The sequence below is a fragment of the Callithrix jacchus genome, chromosome 14 (genome assembly GCF_049354715.1).
Source record: "Callithrix jacchus isolate 240 chromosome 14, calJac240_pri, whole genome shotgun sequence".
NCBI classification, from domain to species: domain Eukaryota; kingdom Metazoa; phylum Chordata; class Mammalia; order Primates; family Cebidae; genus Callithrix; species Callithrix jacchus.
Genome location: NC_133515.1, coordinates 64,726,963 through 64,749,029, shown reverse-complemented (window position 1 = coordinate 64,749,029; position 22,067 = coordinate 64,726,963). Strand labels below are relative to the sequence as shown.

At 36.0% G+C, this 22,067-nt stretch overlaps 1 protein-coding gene across 49 annotated transcripts in view; it reads right to left on the bottom strand.

Annotated features, from left to right (window-relative positions):
• NRXN1 (neurexin 1) overlaps positions 1-22,067 on the bottom strand; it is a 1,160,645-nt gene that overhangs the window by 43,690 nt on the left and 1,094,888 nt on the right. For 2 of the 49 annotated variants that reach the window (XM_035273496.3, XM_035273497.3), the window contains exon 1: positions 18,794-19,021. The exons of the other annotated variants lie outside the window; for them this stretch is intronic. In XM_035273496.3, the coding sequence (XP_035129387.1) occupies positions 18,794-18,826 (33 nt within the window). In that variant the 5' untranslated portion in view covers positions 18,827-19,021. Of the gene's footprint in view, positions 1-18,793; positions 19,022-22,067 lie in introns of those variants that run through there. 49 annotated transcript variants of the gene reach the window in all.

The window sequence follows — 22,067 nt, the reverse complement described above, 5'->3', positions numbered from 1 at the left end:
GGCTTTCACATTATACCCCATGGCTGGAAATGTATAATAGAGAAATAGCAAAATGTAACATTATCTTTAAGTGAATGAGAGAATGACTGAAGGTTAGAAGGAAGACAAAGCTAAAAAAGTCTTGCAATAAGTTGGTCTTCCTGTTTTTATGAAGCATTGGTGTCCTTCAAGAAGGCAGTAAGATAAAGCCTACTCTGTGGAAGGGACTGAGAAAAACGTAGTTAACTATCTTTTTTTTCTATATAATATTCCTCAAGTCTATCTCTTACAAACTCTTTTGCAACAGTTTTAGATTATAAATGATTTTAGTTAGTTGCAAAAGAAAAGTATTGCTTTGTAATATTTTCCTTCAAAATCTAACTACAGGATGAAAGCTTTATCTTCTTCCTGAAATATATTGCATGAATTTTAGGATTGGCTGAGACCAGCCATAAAATTCATACCAAGAAATAAGTGCAAGACAGCATGCGCGAATCAAATGTATATCTATTGATTCTTCCAGCATTCATTCATTCATTTGTACTCATTTGTGGACTGTTTTCATTTAATAAAGAGTCATACAGGGAAGGAATAAAAAATACAATTTTCTGACTCAATATTAGAATATTATGTAATCTAATTTTGGGTTTGAAGACAGCATCTGTCATTTTATGAATTAGCATTAATCTTTTACACATGCATTAAGTGTTCACATTGTATATTTAAGGTTGCATCCCCAGGGCCTGCCATAGTACCTAGCATATAAGTGATAAATATCTGGCCAATGAGTCAGAAATGGTTCCAGCTAATATAATTGGAAAAATAGAAGTGATTTGATAGGAAAAGCCCAACATTATAAATCACCTCACCATACTAGGCAAAACAAAAGAACCTTATACTTTTACAAAAACATTTCCAAATGCAAGAGATCGACAGAACCAAAGATGCTCTATGTTCCCTGATACTTGATCTATCAGCTGATTAGAAAAAGTATCAATTTGAAAAGCAGGAAGAAGCATGGTCATGTTAACATTTTTGGAAATGTGACTGCTGCCACCATTCTTTGTAAGGCAATCAATTCTCCTTCATTTCTACAACTAATAAATGGTGCCAGTGTTAACTTTTCTCCTTTTTCCTTTGATTTTATTTTTTTCATCTCTTTTTATTTCATTCGTAGTGTCCCAACTCCCAGAGTTACTACCTCAGGAAAAAAAGATCTCACATTGCCAGAAAAGCCCAAAGAAAAAATGCTGTTTCATCCTAACCACCACTCTGTATCACCTTAGGTCCATGCATAAAATTAGGGAAGAGAATGGCATGCTCTCTTCCAGTTATTATTATATGATTCCATAAGTCAAAGAAATCTGGAAATGTTTCCATGAGTAGAAATTTATGATAAAGGAGATAATCGTTTTGACTGTGCTAAAATACTTTTTGATACAAGGAAGGTGACGTGTATGTAACTGTTGATTTGAGATATCATGAGCCCTGACACTTGACTTCTAGTTCGCCAATTTAAATTCCTAAGCTGCCTACATTCTATCAGGATAATTTGCCATATAATCATGTATGGGTGGGGGAAATTGGCAGCTTTTAATAGTCCTCAAAGGTAATTCCTAAGAGAGGTCAGTTGGGACTGATGAAATAGTGATAGATGCTAAGTAACCAGACAAACCTGTTTTGAATTGGAAAGTGGAACTTCAGGGTGTAACAAATGCAGACCCTGTGTGAGCAGCAAGTTGCTTTGTCCACTGCTGAGCATGGAAGGAGCGTGAATGTTGGAGCTGAGCAGACTGGACTTACTTAAATCCCAGCTCTGCCACTTCCTAGCTGTGTAACCTGGGCGAGTTCCCCAAGTTCTCTGGATTCTTTTCTATGTAAAAGTGAAGTTGTGTACATCTATTTTGCATGAGTATTATTTGTATTAAATTACCTAGACCTAGATAGGCATACTGTCTAGGACTGTAGCTGGAATATGGAAGATATTATTGTATTACATAGATACAGCTGGCTTTCAAAATGAATGGCTCTGTAGACATTTTCACATTGTTCTCACTGCAATATGGAAATTAAGGTTTATTCCTAGCACGGGCCTTCCTAATCTTCAGAGACAAATACTCCCTTCACAAAGTACAATTTTCTCACCTAAATTCACACTTCCATGTTTAAATACTCTATAAACAGAGCAAATTATATGTTTATGATAGGACAGTGCTCATAAAAGCACCTCAAAAATCACATTATCAGTGTATTGAAAATACAAGGAGCTTCTCTTCTCTCTAGCTACATGATGTAACCAAGCAGTTGTCAAATCATATTTGGAGGCTCTTTGAATTATGTGCTCTAGTTCCCTTTTAGGTAAAGAGAGGCAAACCCTGAATTGGTATGGTCAGGTGTGCGTCAGATATGCAGTATCAAATTACTGCACTGCACTGCACTGCTCAGGAGGGACTTAGAAATATATCCCAGTCTCCTGGCTCTCCATCCAGATGGCATCTTATGTTTTCTACTACTCCCAGTTTCGCATTTGGGTATGAGGCAGACAAAAATTTACTACTTTTCCCAAGTTTCTCATATGTGACTTGTCTTTTGCAATTCTGCCCTGTGTCTTACTGAAATTTTAAGCAAGGCTTCTGAGAAATACTAGGGCATGGTGCCATCACTCATAGCTGCCAGACTGGAGAGCACTCAGTGGCTGGTGCAAAGCTCAGTAAAAACCAACTGAAGAACACAAGCACAGAAAAAGGACAAGAATTTTGCTAATTGTCTTCTTTGAGAATGAGGAACTTCATTAGAGAACTTGCCTCTCTGCAAACATTTCATGAGATGGCATCTGCTGTTGAACTCTTCCTGCAGGTATTTCAGTGTTTTATTTTACATGACATTTAGATCTCTAAGTGATCAGACATATCATCTCTTGGATAGCTTTCACTTCACCAGCCTTACACTTACAGTCTGTCTCACTCAGTTCTGACATGTTTCATTGAAGTTGTGATCATTCCTCTGCCATCTGGGTTTGTCCTTTTCCTTCCTGCACACCTCTACAATTCCTGCCTGCTCTCTTCCCTTCATTATGATTGCTTAGATGCCTACTGATTAAGGACAAGAAAGAACCCTATTCAATATAAATATACCTTCTATCATCATGAGAACTTACACAGTTGTAGTTTTTTAAACAGATAATTCAGAATACAAACTTTTCTTGATTATATCATTGTCCTTTTGTGAGCACTAGGTCCAGAAACAGTGATCTCAAAGAGTATCACTGACTCTTCCCCATAGGAACCCCAGTTGCTCGTTTACTTTTCAGTCTAGGAACACTCAGTCAAGTTTTTCTCTTTTGTCAGACTTTATAGATCTATTTTTTTCCTTACAGTTTGCCATTTCAGATCTGCTTTGAGCTGGAAATCCAGATAATCAAGGTTCTCTATCTTGGGAAATGAGAAATTGGCTATAAGGAAAAAGGTGTCAGAGAGGTTCTTAAATGAGAAAGCCCAGGTGCACCAGAGCACTCACTCAAGGCTCACAGCTTAAAATACTCAAGACCTGTTGGTTGCTTCCAAATGCAAAGTTCTTTGTGATGGTAGTGACTCTCCCAGTAATATTTTCATTAAAATTTTACAAATAATTTATTTGTAAGTGACTCTCCCTGTAATATTTTCATTAAAATGTTCAAATAGGTTTTTCTTATTTTACTTAGTCCAGGAATCCTTACTGAAACAAGTTTCCACATTTCTAAATTTCTGTTTTCCAAGAGCTATTCAAACAGAAGCCAAGCCTCCTTTTGTGTTCCACTGAGTTAGCTGGGAGGGAAATGGAGATGAAGTAATATAATAAGAAAGGTGGCTGTCTTACTGTCCTTGACTACTTTTTGTTACCTGAAAGACTTGAAGGTACAACTGGCTTGTATTTTTATGTAGAACCTGATGCAGCCATGTAGGCATCCAGCTTTAACTATCCAGAGTGAATGATTCACCTGGTATACCCTGAATAGAGAGAGAGAGGTGCTCTCCATGGTAGTATCTTTTTGGTTTCCTAGGACCAATTCTTTGCCTGACAAATTGAGGAGTCCTGGTACAGGTTATGGGATCTTACAATGCTGCTTCCCAGCAATCTGCTGCATGTGTAGTCACTGGAGTTAGACACACCCAAGTTTAAATCTGTACTCTACCATTTAGAAGTGGTAGAACCTGGGTGATTTATTTAACCTCTCATTTGTAAAATGGTAGGGATGCAGTATCAATCTCTGCAGTAGTTGTAGGAATTAAGAAAATCATGACAGATTATATACTTAATATTATTCCTTTTACATGATAAACTCAAATATTGGCTATTATCACCTTAATTATTATTTTCTAAGAAATACATATGTTTTCTCCAGCATGCTGAGAATAACATGTTTCTTATTAAAGTGGGCAAAACTCCAGTATCCTAATATTCACAAGAGGTAGAATATCCACTTTTGTCCTTGCCTAGCATATTGTGAAGTGGAAGGGGAAAAAGCCAAACAGTGCATGAAGAATGCAAATTTATTTTGTTCGTGAATGTTCTATTTTGCTTTTTGACTTTTAAACTCCATCTTATTTCAAAACATAGTCCCAACCATTTCAAAGAATTTTTTGAATTGGAAAGCCCTCTTTCTTTTGTTTCATAATAAGCTAACTGCAGGTGCAAACTCGAGGGAGACCGACCTTGGAAATTTTAAGTATGTTGCCATGGCAATGGTTTGCAAGAATGTGTATGAGTTTCATCTTGGCTCTCAAGCATTCAACCGAGTTCATATGTGGAGGTTCAAATCACTAGGCACATAATGTTTGCCATTCATTGTGTCTTGAACGGTTTGGAAATAACTGTCTCTGTAGCTTATAGGTACCAGAAACCACAAAATTCTACTTATTTATTTATTTATGCAAATGTAGAGATCTAGTCATTCATGTCTGCTCTTAGGTGGCCCATCTCACCAGTTTGGCTGCTCTAAGAGAAGCTGTACACATAAATTCAACACTAATCATTTTTACATTATGGCAGACACAGTTGTACTCCCAATATGGAATAGCTATAAAAATGTTCTGCTGAATATCACATTAATTTCCTCATTCAAATTTGACAGATCTCTCAAGCAGCATGATAATTATTTAAAGATATTGCATTAAAGCAAAATTTCAGTCTAATGAATTGTGGAAGGTCTCCTTAAGACCTTAAGAGTCCCACACATGTACACGAATGTTCATTGCAGCACTGTTTACAATAGCAAAGACCTGGAATCAACCCAAATGCCCATTGGTAATAGACTGGATTGGAAAAATGTGGCACATATACACCATGGAATATTATGCAGCAATCAGAAATGATGAGTTTGTGTCGTTTGTAGGGACATGGATGAATCTGGAGAACATCATCCTCAGCAAACTGACACAAGAACAGAAAATGAAACACCGCATATTCTCACTCATAGGTGGGTGATGAAAAATGAGAACACATGGACACAGAAAGGGGAGTACTAAACACTGGGGTCTATTGGGGGGAAAAGGGGAGGGCCAGTGGGAGGGGGAGGTGGGGACGGATAGCCTGGGGAGAAATGCCAAATGTGGGTGAAGGGGAGAAGAAAAGCAAAGCACACTGCCATGTGTGTACCTATGCAACTGTCTTGCATGCTCTGCTCATGTACCCCAAAACCTAAAATCCAATTAAAAATTAAAAAAAAAAAAGACCTTAAGAGTCTCATCCTATAGTGTAGGAAAGAAAGTAAAAGCATACAAGTCCAGTCATTAAATCAACACTACCCTCCCCAGAAAAAGCACCAGCCCCAGCACTACCAACAAAAGGACATGCAAAAGACATCATTTTATCACACTACCTCGATGGCTCTTAAATGGTTCAGTTAATGCTTCTAAATTCCAAAAGATGCACACTGAACTCATGCTTCATTGACAAAAGAGGCAATGATTCTTGACTAAAGCACTCTTTTCCCCAGAAATGGAATCCACAAAACACTATAATGGGGAAGTTTTAAAGCTCTCTATCTGTTGGGTACAGGAGATAATTATTAACAAATTGTCTTCAAATTACAAGGCTTTTTTTATGGAAAATGAGTAGTAAATATCAGTTTCTTAATTACGTAAATTATTTATTTAGTTGAAATCCAGCAAGAAAAAGCTGGATTTCTCACAGTGTATGTTCTTCAGGTTTCCTATCAAAAACTTGCTGCAAATGATTCATCATCATACAGAATGCCCTACATAAAACAAGGCCACAGGGGACCGCAGTATCTCCTGCATTTTGTTACTGACAGAACCCTTCACAAAGGCATTATTAGGTACCAAACCCTGGCAGTTATTTAAAATTCATTTCGCTGCTTTAACTTTGACAAAGTGCACAAATGCACACACACGCACACACACACACACACACACAGTCACTATCTCTCAATCTCTGGTACTCCTTGCTGTAACATCTTGTTGATGTACTTTAAGACCACAGTAGAACTTTCCTCCCCTCACCCTCCCTTCTAAGAAGCTTATACCAATGCTGGAATTAAACACAATAATTAGCTATGCAAACTGTCAACTGTATCTAAAAAGAAAAACAACCCAGAAAACACAACAATCAGCGGTTTCAAGCCCTAACAAGAATCTGCATTGAATTCTCATTTAATTTAAACAAAAATAGATTAGGCCTTTTGAAAAATATTCAGTGAAACTTCTATGGAAATAGGACAAATTAGCCAAAGGGTCTTTATATCTCTAATTTCTAGGATGCTGACATAATAGAACAGTCCAACACTCTTTCCAAATAAATGCTGTTCTTCTCTTTAATAGCCAGATTTACTTCTGAAGGTGAGGAGCACCAAAAATATTTCCAAAGTGGATATGAAATGGGTTAGTGGATCTAATTATATGCTGTGACACCCCAGTTCCCAACTCTCCCCCCACAACCTGACCCTAATCATTTTATCAATGGTAATTAAAATATAAAGGGAAACTATAAGGGAGAAATAATTCTTGAAATATCTGGTGTGGCTCAGTGTGATGGCACACACCTCTAGTCCCAGGCACTTGGAGGAGGCTGAGACAGGAGGGTCACTTGAGTCCAGTCTGGGCAACACAGTGAGACCCCATAACTAAAAAAAGAAAAAAGAATCTGGTGTTTTTGGTATGTGAAAGGGAGGGAGTAGGTATGCAAGTCTTTGGGTGGAGAGTATTGATTATATAATTTGTAGCTGAATTTTTGAGTTTCTTCATAGATATCAATCAATTGCCTGCTCACCTTTTGGGAATTATGCTGAGTTCTGATGAAGCAGCAAGGATTATCTCTATGACACAGACACCTCGAATACTACTCTAATGCTTCCATTGACTGTTAATGTTTTCTTAATCCATTTGCATCACGTAATAGAAATCTGAATTTTTTTAAAAATTGAGAATTGTAATGAAATAAATCAACTCAACTCTGTAAAAGTTTTGTTTGCTTCAAGTCTTTTATCTTTAAACTTGCTGAATAACTGCCTGCTGTAAAATTGGGAATATAATATATAATGCCTGAAACTGGTATAGAGTAAGACACAGTAATCTAAGATTTGACTAAGGGTTCTAGCAGCATTCTAACCTATTGATGTGGGGCAAGTAACTCCCCATCCTAATATAAGTAGGTTAGAGTAGATGACCTTTCACATCTCCCTTGCAGTGATGGAGAGTAACACAAGAGTCCTTGGTCATGGTAGGGGTAAATACCCTGATTGTGGTGGTGGTTACAAGAAACTACACATGTGTTAAAACTGCATAGAGTTACACATGCACACATACAAACACAAAAGCACAAATGAGTGCAGGCATCACTGGCATAATCGAAATAGGGTCTATGATTTGTACCCCGTCAACATTCTGCTTTCGATACCGGACTATAGGTAAGCAAGATGTTAACATGGCAACGAGGTTGGTTGAAGGGTAGAGGGATCTCCTTTTATCTTCCTCTGCAACCTTCTGTGAATCAATAATTTTTTCAAAAAATTAGAAATACATAAATACATAATACATACATATATAAGTATAGTAATCTATTTCATGAAATGGCTTGACAGAGATAAAATGACAACATATAGGGCCTGATGCTTTATCAATGGAACGAGATTAATTGGTTACGTACAATTCACTTTTCTGCTAAAAATTATAGTTGTTCTCTAAAATAACTATTGTTTTTAATGTAGTTACAATATTGACTATTTTACCATTACTCAAGGTAAAGATATTGTCATGTGTTATTACTAGTGAACACCATTTTTGTCTACTTCTTTGTCACCTCTGAATATTAAATCCTAGCATTAAGACATGAAATCACTAAAAATTTCACCACCAAACAATTAGGCACTTGATTTAAAAGAGAAAATGGCAGGTATGGTGGCTTATCCCTGTAATATCAGCACTTTGGGAGGCCAAGGAAGGACGATCACTTGAGTTCAGGAGCTCCAGATCAGCCTGGGCAATATAGCAAGACCTCATTTCTAACAAAAAAAAAAAAAAAAAAGAAAAGAAAAAGAAAAAAAAAAAACCAGCCAGGCAAGGTGGCTTGTGCCTATAGTCCCAGCTACTCAGGAGGCTCAGGCAGGAGAAGCCTGGAGCCCAGGATGGACACTGCAGTCAGCTATGATCGTGAAACTGCACTCAGCCTGCACAGCAAAGTAAGAGCCTGTCTCTAAAGAAATGAAATATATATATATATATATATATATATATAGAAGAGAAAATGAAAATACAAATAAAACTGACAAAACAGGAAATATCACAGATTCACTAAAAATTAAATTTCCATTATTTATTTCCTGAGGCTGCTGCCATTTCTGCCCAATTAGCTATCCCTACAATGTGTAATCTTATTTTTCAATCCACAAATCCTGCAAAATTCTTATTTAAGAATTCAGTTGTGCTCAATATAATTTGTTTTAATGTCACAGAATTCAGTGAATTTTCCTGACTTCCATGAGGTCTAAAAATAATGGCTAGTGACTTAGAAATTTTATTGCTATGTATTGGCTTCCAAATTTGCCTTTCTAGTGGCAGGAATGGACAGAAAAAGACAGTAGATGCCACTAGCAGAGTTCTGGTACAGGCAAAGCAGAAGGAAAGAGGCAAAGCAAACAGGAAATAATTAAGAAAGAGAATGAGCAGAAGGAAGGAGAAAAGCTAAGAAAAGAGTTCCTCCACTTATGTTTGGGGGATAGCAGGGTATGTCTGTCCATTTTACAATGGACATCTATGATACAGCTATTTGACATTTAGGAAAGTAGACTGAATCTCCCACGAAATGAGATGGGAAATAAGTCTTGATTTCAGTATTCTAAAAAGGGCTTAAAAGAAAAGAAGTAAAGGACTTTACTCCTCCAAAACACCAAACCTTCAGACACAGAACAGAAATGTGCCATTAGAAGAGCCCTCCCACCCCCATCCTTGAATATCTTCCACCAAACAAAACAAGGTGAAACAAACTCAGGCAGTTTCTCAATCCCTTTAATTAAAATGTCTAAGAATGGTAAGTTAAATGACAAATCTCTTTCAGAACCCATTAATACTTTTTCTAGAGCTAATACTATCGGTAAATTTTAAATAGTGGGAGGAATTATTATAAAAGAATAAAATATGTAACAGATGCTGAATCAGTCATATGTCACAGAGCTGCTGTAACAAACCCAGGCATGACAATGAAAAGAGCTGGCTGAGAAGTTGTGAGGCCACACACCTCACAACTCCTCACCTTCTCTCTTTCTAGTCCCACAGAAGCACTGTGCTTCTAAAGCTTCAAATCCTGAAGTTCAGGGAATGCTTTAAAGATAAAGTGTTTAAGCGAACTATTTTCTGGAAGCCAAGTCTATCATTATAGGATTATATTAAAAGCTACACTTCTACTGTACATATTAATTTATATTCCAAACTGCTGGTTTTCCAGAGCATCCATTGAATTCCGGTGGGAAGTAAACAGTCTCTGTTTAGATTCTGATGACAAATTAAAATGTAATCACTACATCTTCCATATATTAAAGAGTCTTCAGTGGGTGAAGACTTTCAATTAAGGCTCCTTCCATATATTAAGAAGCCTCACAAAGTGCTGGGATTGTAGGCATGAGCCACCATGCCTGGCCTCAAAGTTCTAATTATGTTTACCTGTCTCTCAGAAGAACTTTTTTTTTGCTAAAGATTTCTAATTATTATAAACATCAGCAAGCTGTATGTGGGTTTTGTTTTATGAGACAGAGTCTGGCTCTGTCGCACAGGCTGGAGTGTAACTGTGCAATCTCAGTTCATTGCAAGCTCTGCCTCCCAGGTTCAAGCAATCTCCTGCCTCAGCCTCCCAAGCAACTGGGTTTACAGGCACCTACCACCATGCCCAGCTAATTTTTGTATTTTTAGTAGAGATGTGGTTTCACCATGTTGGCCAGGCTGGTATTGAACTCCTGACCTCAGGTGGTCCACCCTCCATGGCCTCCCAAAGTGTTGGGATTATAGGTGTGAGCCACCAAGCCCAGCCTAAGCTTTTATATACAAATTGTAAACAGCCATAAAAATAATTTGTCCTACAGAACTAACCTTTTCTTCTTAATATAGACTTTCTCCTCCACATTTATAGAAAAATGCTTACAAAACCTTGTTCTCAGAGGATCTCATTTGGCATTTTTGAAATTTATTTTTCCACAAATCTTTATCAGTGATAAGAATGTTTCTCAGACTGTGCTGTCAATTGCTTATGTCACCACTTTCCTCCCCTCTTCATTAGAAACCACAGTGTACTTCATTTCTTTAAAAAAGAATCTGACACTGATTTGGGGAAGGACTTTTAGTCCAGAGTATGCAGCACTCTATGAAATATTTATTGATATAAAGCCTAAAAATATACAGAGTAGGGACAGCATTCACATGGACAATTATTTAGTAGATTCAGCTGGTGTGATTTTACACCACAGTGTTCTTATGATTATCAGAGAGAATCAAAGTTTCTTGACATATGGTAATAAATATTTTCACCTACAATGAATAAGTTTGCTCTTTTGGCATTCGTTACATAAAAAATAGATTTAAAAATCATTCGAAATTAGCAAAAGTAGAAGTTTGGGAACACAAGGGTCATAAGCAGTATAGGGCGTCATACTGTGGGTTTCACTGAAGTGTGCTTGCTACAACACTGAGAAAATTTTCCTCATTTTCAAGATAAAGAGATGTTGTTATTTCTCCCTATTATGTTTCTAGGATTCCAGATGAGCAGCTGTATTTTTCATTATGGAAATGGAAAAGGAGTTTGCTCTATAATTAATGCTAGACATGACAATTTTTTGTACACTACCTTCAAAATGAAAATCTCATAAGAAAATCCCAGTTGCTAATTCATCTCAAAATCCAGGTGAGATAATTCAACAAAATGAAAAGCAGCCTGTTCATTAGACCAATTTTCTTTAAAGCATTTCTTTTTTTTTTTTAAAGGAAACACATTTATTCACACTCCAAAGTCACAAAGTATTAGAGCTGTGAACTCCTCACCTTACAAACAAGGAAATCAAGTATCAGAAGATTAAGTCATTAAGTCTTCACCAGTAGATGTAGAATTTTCTCCAGTACAATGTCTTCACATAAATCAATTAAAAGAAAATGTTCTGAAATTAGATAAGCTCCAAAGAGTAATCTATTCACCTGGAACATGCTGAATTTGAGGTGTACTAATAGCAGTTGTAAGGGTAGATCTGAAGCTGAGAAGACAATTCTGCATTGGGGATTGTATAGATTTCCCAGAGAAACCAAAAGAAAAAAGGAGATTCTGACCAACTCCAGAAAAAATCTAACATTTAAAAGGGTAAAAGAAAAAACAGGCACAAACAAAGAACTGCTTTCCTGTTAATTGTTTTTACTCCTAAAATATTTGATTGAATGTTTCTGAGTGGAAATCTGAGGAGCCCAGAGAAGAGGATTCTCTTAGGCAATTGGTGGGAGTAAGAAATTTTGGGACATCTCACCATCGCACTCAGTGGCATCTATGATACAAGAAGTAAAAAAATAAATCACTTTCAAAAGTGATTCACCTTAAAAAGTGATTAAAATTAACTGAATGTTAATTTCTTAGTATTGACAAATGTACAATGGGTTATATAACATATTCACATTAGGGATAGATGAACAAATAACTCTCTAAAATATATTTACAACATTTTTAGAATATCAAATTGTTCTGAATTAAAATATTTATTTTCAAAATAAAAAAGCATGCTGATCTGATTAACTCCTATATTATATATAAGATGACAAAACTGTGGTAGTTATAAATACATTCTCTTAAAAAAAAAAGATGCAGATACATTCAACAAAGAAAAAGAAATACAACCACAACCCGAACAAGCAACCTACAAATCCCTCCCCGCTTCTGCTGTTTATAGACATAAAACAGGTATTGTCCTGGTTTGAATGGCATGTCTTTGAAAATATCCTCCCATTTTCAAGTTTCAAATAAACTAAGCATACGGTTTTCTACTTAATCTCATCAATTTAAACCTTCATATCGCTTCCTAAAGTACTGCAAAAAGTTGATGCATCATTGAGGGATTTGCTAAATAGAGTGAAATAGGCTGAAGTCAGTATTTATTTAATTATTGTAGGAATCGCGTTCTGTTTAAAATGACACCATCTCTTGCAATTGAAATCTTACTGGCTATGTGGAAAACTAGAAAGTCAGGAATCTAGAAAACACTTGTTGCAGTGGATTCCTTTAAACAGTGACCTGAGCTTACTTTTCTCTAGCTTTTTTCTTTTTTTTGAGATTTTTTAAAGCAATCAAGAGCTACCCAGTTTAATGTTTTATACCTAGGTATCACTGCAGTCAGTTTTAATGAATGGTTCACAAAATATTCCATAATTATTCACCATATTTTAAGCTACTTACTGAGAAAATAATAGTATTGATAAGCATTCCTGTACCAGGAGTAGATGGTATACATAATTACTATCACTTATTCAAAATTGTTGCACCTAAGGCCAGATACTCGCTTATGCCCATACCCCTCCACACTTACCCAGTAGCTCCATCCCACCAAAAAGAAAAGATAATTAAGAGCTAGAGAAGGAAGTAGAATCAGTCAAACAAAGAATTCTTGCCAGAGCAATTTATAAGAACACTGAGTTATATATGAGGGTCTGAGACAGTTAGGCAGTTATGCCAAAGTGTACAATTAATTTTTCCTAAAGGAAAACACTTTGCAACAATGGCTAATTTTAATGAATAAAAAGAATGAATACACACTAAATATGCAGATGACTTTTAAGCAAAAGTTGCATCCATTTTGCATTATTTTTATTTTTCATAAAGCACAAAAACTGGCTTTTAAGAAATCAATATGTTGTCCTGAGAACATGTAGAACAACAGGAAACAACCCCCTTGACTGATTTTGAGACAAGCTACTTGGGTCTTCTTCTTGATATTCTAGTACCCTCAGCGTCTGTAAGGCCATTTTAGAGGCGGGTATTGACACTAAGATATGGGTAGCCCACCTGAACTGACCTGATTTTGTGTTACCTTTTATTTGTGACTGCATAACAAGTGCTGCTTACACAAACACAGGAAACATGGCAGAACAACATTAACGTATCTCCTTGAATCACAATGAAGTCTCCATTCTCCTAGCTGCCTTGAAATGTATAGAAGACAATGAACAAATATATATTAAGTAATACTATATGGAAAAATAGGGCTTCAGTGCTCCCCTAGTTTTATAGGTATTTGTCCTGATTCCTCAACTGGACTTTTAAGGCAGCAAGTGTATCATTTTCCTTTGCATAACCCATGACATATAGCAGAGTACTGGCATAGATGCAGTCATCCAATAGATATTTTAACAGATCTTAACAATGTACGGAAGCTCTGAGAAGGGTGCTTAGTAATTGCTTATATATTTTATTTTCAACACTCTGGAAAGAGATAGCACAATTCCTAAAGGCTAAGAAACCTCTTGGCAAATCCAAGAGTAGCTATTCCCTACCAAATTTTTGGCTTGCTATATGTACTCTTAAGCCTTTTATTTAATAGCTATATATTTAACTGTATTTTATATAGACACATATTTTATACACATGTGGTCCCACTACAAACCTAAAGGGTAGATGATCCACTCAAATCTATTTGTGCTGATAGAGGGAGCCATGGTATGTAATTAAAACAACAGTTTTTAAGCCAATGAAAGGTAAGTGGTCCAGAAAGTACATCTAATCATGCAAGATAATCCATTATGTAGACAGTTTATACATGGAAAATTGAGAGTTGACTCCCAAGGCTATACATATGCAACTTCAAAATAAAGCACTTTAAAAAAATCAAAACTCTATGTAAAATTTTTGATCTGACAATAAAATGGTTTTGAAGTCAAAATGGCAGCCTTAGTTATATATATATATAATATCTTATATATACATTTTATTTTATATATGTAATCTATACATTTGCATATATTTTTTTCATTATAAATAAAATCATTTCATTGGATGATTGATTAGGAAAGAATTTTGCCTTTGATACACTCTCCTATCTAATTACTAACCAGGACCAACCCTGCTTAGCTTCTAAGATCAGATGAGATTGGGTACATTCAGGGTGCTATGGCCATAGACTGAGATAGTCCTGCAGAATTTTCAACTTGAATGATGTTAAGTCAGCCAGGTAATGCATTTCCCCATGCTTTTAAGCCTTCACTTTACCCATGACTTTACTATTAGATTTAGGCTATGAACTTACGTCATCATGTTTTTCATCAAAAATCTGAAATAGGCTTAGAGCCAAGATGGTGGAATCCTATGAGACTCATTACACTTTAATAAAAAAGCAAGGGAACCAACAGTGAGGGCATAGAGACTTCAGAACTAATTTCTTTTGGGAACTGACTTATTTTGGCTCCCCCAAATAATATTCAAGTCATTCCCACCATGATATATAGCTTTTGTCTTCAAGGTAATGAATACTTAAAGTAATGGAGACTTTATAATAAAAGGTTTTACATTATAGTTATGGAAAAATAGGACAAGTATTTGAATGTTTTTATTCCCAAGAAAGTGAATTGTGGGTTGGCACACAGATCAAAAAATATAGCATAACATTGAGACAAAAAAATGTATCATTGATTTTTGGGAAATAATTCTGAGGTAGTTACTAATGGCTAATCAAATGAATTAAAATAAAGGTGAAAATTTGAGGAGCAAATGGAAATGGCCAGTGATAATTCACAGTTTATGATGCAAAAATATAAAATATCTCATGTATTCTGCTTTCTAATAGTTATTACACAGTTTGAAGTCATACTGTCTTTAATTTGCTAAAAGACCCTAGAGATATCCCTGAATGCGTAACTGTCTGTGACTCTCTACAATTATTCTGTGTACTGGAAATTCCCTACCTACTCTACAATATTGTCCTTAGCTCCATTGCCTATGCTAGATAGATGAAAGAAGGAGGCCTTCAGGAGATTCAAATATCAGCTGTCAATTAAATGTAAATAAGATAGCAGAAGATAAAATCAGTCTTTCTGGGTCAATACTGGTAACTTCAGTATAAATTTAAAAAATTTAAATGCTAAAGAACGTATAAATCTAAACTTGGTATTATTATACTATCTTGAATTTACAAAATACTTATTGTTTATGTTTAATAATCTCAAGTTCTGCAACAAATGGAATGCTATCTTTTTCTATCTGTTAGTGTTTGAGTCCATAAACCACAGGCAGAGCAGCAGAGGAATAAAACACTGAGAGCCAGAGAAATGGAAGGTGAAAGAGGAGACTAAACAATAAAAGGCACCACTTGATCTAAGTATAATTAAATATTCATTAAGGCTGTTCACCTGTGGATTTTGTAGTGCTCGTAATACTAGAATTAAGAGCACTAATTTAGATAGGGTGAAATCTCATTTAAATGTCATTTTCTAAATGGGCAGAGTATAAGCTGAGCTCTTGAAATATTTAAACTTAATATAGACAAAGGGCTAAAGTACTTGGCTACATGCTTTTTTCCCATTTGAAAACTAAAAAGTGTCAGCTAAGAGAGCTTTTCCTATCAATTAGCATTCTGCCTACTGCATCCATCATATAGTTAATTGATTGCCCTTGTACTTTATAAATGCACCCAGATGCTCTGGTATGAGCATATTTCATAAATTAAAGAAGCATATGGAAGTGACACAGACAGTAACATTTCATCATAACTACCCAGAACATCTTTAATATGCAATGCTACATCACTAATTATTTTGTAAACATGTACGCATATCCCTAGTTAATGTCTTGGTGAGAAGTTTGCTTGGCAGTTGAGCCAAATGCAACTGTGGCCAGACATTTAATAGTTCAGGGCTATTCTAGTTTCATTCTTCATATTCTTCATGCTCACAAGGAGAATATGTCTTTTAGCCTACTGGGCAATCTTGATTGTGCAAAGTCAATGAAAATATTTATTCTTTACTACTGAGTAATTTTGCCTAATGAACAGCAGTCTACCCTCCATAATATAAATATTGGTCTGTCTGGAGACTCTGTTATAGGGAATTTGCCAAGTGAGAAGCATTTTGCTGCTTACTGAGTTTTTTTTTTTCATTAATATCTAAGGAGAGAACATGAAGGAAAATGACTGAAGAAACAAGTTGGCTTTGTTCTTCAACTTTGGGAAAACTCAAATACAAAACTCTGTAAATGTATAATGATCTGAGTGTATTATCCTGAATTTAAGGTACCAAAAGTAATTTTTTTTCTTCTTGTCTAAGTCATCATTCCTTGTCAAACCAAGTTTCAAAGGATAAATCAAAAGAACTTTAAGCATGGAAACTTTCTTTTGAGAATGGAAATTATCTACATATATTAATATAAGATCCCCTAAATAGCTGACAAGTGAGCTATGGGCAACCCAAAACGTGCATTTAAACATTTTAAATTTGTGTTTTCTTGATATATTTTGGCAGCATGATTTTTGTCAGATTCACTTGCACTTAGGATTGAAAATTGTATGTGGGTTCAACTAGAATTTTGTTAAGAGTCATTAAAATCAGAGGATTCAGAAGTAAGTTGATTTTCATCCTCCTTCAATCCTTTGACTTTTCTGGGCAAAAGGTGTGCCCATATCTCTGGGAGCTGGGAGGGACAGAAGGCTTGATGGAGGTTGCTGAAAGATTAATTTTATTTCAGAATTTTAACTGGGTATTGGTCAAACTCCACGCTGCATGACAGAATCAACAAATACTTAAATAAAATATTCAAAAGTTATTCTGTAAATGACCATCTATTAAAAAGCCAGAAGTAAAATAATAGATTAGTTAGCATGAGTTCTAAGCATTTTCGGAATTGAAAACTTATTTAGGGAAAATTTTGGTAAAACCTATAGATGCTTGAATCATCCAGTCTGGTAAATAAGTTCAGTAGAAATTGCCATATTTACATTTAGATGCTACTAACTAAAATAATACAATAGCCTAATGTTAATTTTGCTTCTGCTTTTCCTGAACATGGCAAAGAGAAAAATGTGACAAACACCACAAATAGACAACAGACCATTTATAATCTAGTAAAGCAACTTCTATTTAAGGAATTTCTTCCCTAATGTAATGAAAATAGTTGTCACCACAGACATGACATTCTGTCTTCTAATTAAATGAAGATGCAATCAGAAGTTCCCTTGAAAAGAGAGGCCAGGCTTACTTCACCATTAAGCACACTCTTCCCCACGGGCACCGTCCTACCCTTTTTCTGGTATGCAATCCCTTCTGTCCTCCATCTGCTCCACCCCCACCTATTGTCTCCACTCACTCGGAGCGTGCCAGTCCCATCTGGCTACACTCTTGCTTCTGCTAGCTATAATTCCCCACAGGCCTAGAGAATGTTTGAATGCCAAGGCATTTTTTGCTTTTCTCGAGAATAAGGACTAGCTAGGAGGGTATCAAACAATTCCCCAAGGAATTCACACACACATGAACATGCATATGACCTCTTCACATACACAGACAGCAGTTTAGAATCCTCTTCTAGGATATAAGCTCTTAAAAAATGTTCTTAATTATTTCATCTGGGAGGCATTTTAGAAAATTAAAATCTTACCATTGTTGAAATAATAGAAATTAATATTTCAGGAATATAAAAACTATTATCCCAGACATGCATTTTTTTATTAAGCAGAATTAGTGTAAGCAAATGTTACTCACATCTTATCATGAGATATTTACATTAATCAGGTTTAATCATTGATCACTAATACATTTTCTGTTTTACCAAACATGCATTTAATTCAGAAATTCCGTCTTTACAAATGCTCATGAAAATCCCACTCTGCCACAAAAGCATGCATGGTCAGAATCTAAGCATATTTAAGCAAAATTTTCACCAAGTCAGTAACAATAATAAAGCAGTCTGGCAAGTATTGAAAGCAGCTTTTTATTCATGCTTTTACTTGAACTAAGTTAATACATATATACATACATATGCACACACACAAACACACACGCAAGTTTTGGTTGTTTTTGCCACAAGCATGCTGATAAACCCCTGAAGCTCACAAAAAGCAGCAGACAAAACTAGAAGCAACCATGCTCAGGGTTTAAGGACATTTTAAAATTTAAAGCAACCTTTCTACATTTCACATACAGCATGCATAAATTTGACATGCAATCTTCAAGAAGATATATTTTAACATAAATCTTAAAATTAGTTTATCCGAATGAGTTTATTCTTATTTTCATTATTATTGTTTTTAGGCTTCTGGTATCTTAAACCCTGCATGCTGCAGATCTAAGCTGTGCTCAGCAGCGGCTGTGACAGAAGAAGCTACCTGCGAGTTTTCACAGTGCCATCTCATATCCATGTCTGTCTGGCTACCCTGCGTGCTTAGAGCTTTTTTCTTAATTCTTAATGGAAATCCTAGGAAATTTAGTCCATCCTCTGAAATCAATACTGGTGACAGGAGAGCTCCCTGACTCAGTGGGAGATCAAGATGATAAATTGCCTGCGCATCAGCCCGGCCTATCAGTGCCCTGCACACAGATGGGCGAGAAAAGACACAGAAAAGGCTCTATCAGTCACGTGTCACCGAGGAGCCAATGGCTGACGCGCTACTGCAGGAAGGGATGCTGCAGTTCCGTCTGCAGTTGAGGAGGCTGTTGGTACACAGCCCAGCCCGCGCACCACTCAAAAAGTCTAAGCAGTCGTGGATTTTGAATTTGTTCTCCTACCGAGACTGCATAGGGAAACAGACCTCCCTCTAACCCCCTGACCAAATTAAAAGCTTATTTTCATGCACGAACATTTTCTCTATATTACATTCTAATCCAATGTGATTGCTAAGCAGAAAGGAAACTTAAAAACAAAAACAAAAACAAAAAAAACCTCAGTCCTTAAACTGCTATGTGCTTTTCTTGAGATAATTATTATCTTTTTGCCTAATTTTAAATTAGAAGCCCTAAACTGCGCAATTAGCATGCAACCCTCCTAGCAGAATCTCCTCCAAGCCTTATAATTGTAATTATAATTCTATTTGTAAGTTAATGAATATTTTTTGAATGCCATGTTTATAATGAGTATTTTTATAGGATGAGTTTGTAAAGACAATTATGCAACATTAAGAAATACATTTTTTTTTGCTAATTACAAGTGTTCCTCTTTAAAGACAATTTAAGTCCCAATAAATATGCCATTTGATCAATCACTAAAAATAAAAACAAGCACCAAAAGATGCACATCCTGTTTCCAAAGCCTGAAGAACAAATGTATTATCCAACTATGAAAATATGTACTTATTTGCTGCCATTTCTCTGAAATTTACAATAATTATTTGGTAAGCAACGACTACACATCTGGAATACAATATGGAAATATATCCCCAAATACATCTGCTTCCAGTGATCATACTGTAATAATAGATATGTTTACACATTTCTTTAATGTAACTGGAATGAGTATATATACAGTCTGACCGAGTAGGCTGTAAGTGATGGGACCAGAGTGTGTTTAAAATGACAGTATCATGGAGATATAACAATCTTCAGGAATAAAATTTCTAGAAGAAAAAGTATCCTAGCCACCCTAGCACTTATCTTGATTGCTTTTCATTGCCAAATTTTAATTATATTCATGTGTTTGAAAGAACTAATTCCAACACCTTTTGCAGTCAGGCAACACTATTTAGAAAAAAAAGTGAATGAAAATAAACATTGATAGATATGCTTCATAAGTAAACTGCAACTTAGTTGTAGAATGCTGAAATTCCAAAGCTCAGTTCTTGGGAACTATTTTTTAAATAGTCTTGGGAACGATTTTTTAAACTAGACACATTATTGAAAGATTGATCCCTGTCAGAAATTTTTTGCAAATTTATTCCTTTCTTTCATTTAGTATCGACTACCAGGAAATAATAAAGCATTTTTCAAGATTTTATAAATAGATATTGTCATGTGTTTTTCTATCCAGACTATTTATTCGATAATAACATAATTCTTTTTTTTTTTTTTTTTAAATTTTTTATTGGATTATAGGTTTTGGGGTACATGAGCAGAGCATGCAAGACAGTTGCGTAGGTACACACATGGCAGTGTGCTTTGCTTTTCTTCTCCCCTTCACCCACATTTGGCATTTCTCCCCAGGCTATCCCTCCCCACCTCCCCCTCCCACTGGCCCTCCCCTTTTCCCCCCAATAGACCCCAGTGTTTAGTACTCCCCTCCCTGTGTCCATGTGTTCTCATTTTTCATCACCCACCTATGAGTGAGAATATGCGGTGTTTCACTTTCTGTTCTTGTGTCAGTTTGCTGAGGATGATGTTTTCCAGATTCATCCATGTCCCTACAAACGACACGAACTCATCATTTCTGATTGCTGCATAATATTCCATGGTGTATATGTGCCACATTTTTCCAATCCAGTCTATCATCAATGGGCATTTGGGTTGGTTCCAGGTCTTTGCTATTGTAAACAGTGCTGCAATGAACATTCGTGTACATGTGTCCTTATAGTAGAACGATTTATAGTCTTTTGGATATATACCCAGTAATGGGATTGCTGGGTCAAATGGAATTTCTATTTCTAAGGCCTTGAGGAATCGCCACACTGTCTTCCACAATGGTTGAACTAATTTACACTTCCACCAACAGTGTAAAAGTGTTCCTTTTTCTCCACATCCTCTCCAGCATCTGTTGTCTCCAGATTTTTTAATGATCGCCATTCTAACTGGCGTGAGATGGTATCTCAATGTGGTTTTGATTTGCATCTCTCTGATGACCAGTGACGATGAGCATTTTTTCATATGATTGTTGGCCTCATATATGTCTTCTTTCGTAAAGTATCTGTTCATACCCCATCAAGCTACCATTGACTTTCTTCACAGAACTGGAAAAAACCACCATGAACTTCATATGGAACCAAAAGAGAGCCCGCATAGCCAAGTCAATTCTAAGCAAAAAGAACACAGCGGGGGGCATCACACTACCGGATTTCAAACTATACTACAAGGCTACAGTAATCAAAACAGCATGGTACTGGTACCAAAACAGAGATATAGACCAATGGAACAAAACAGAGGCACCGGAGGCAACACAACATACATACAACTATACAATCTTTGATAAACCTGACAAAAACAAGCAATGGGGCAAGGATTCCATGTTTAACAAATGGTGTTGGGAAAACTGGCTAGCCATGTGCAGAAAGCAGAAAATGGACCCCTTCCTGACACCTTACACTAAAATTAACTCCAGATGGATTAAAGACTTAAACATAAGACCTGGCACCATAAAAACCCTAGAAGGAAATCTAGGCAAAACTATCCAGGACATAGGAGTAGGCAAGGACTTCATGAACAAAACACCAAGAGCATTGGCAACAAAAGCCAAAATAGACAAATGGGACCTAATGAAACTCCACAGCTTCTGCACGGCAAAAGAAACAGTCACTAGAGTGGATCGGCAACCAACAGAATGGGAAAAAATTTTCGCAGTCTACCCATCTGACAAAGGGCTGATATCCAGAATTTACAAACAACTCAAGCAGATTTACAGGAAAAAAACAAACAAGCCCATTCAAAAGTGGGCAAAGGATATGAACAATTCTTTTTTTT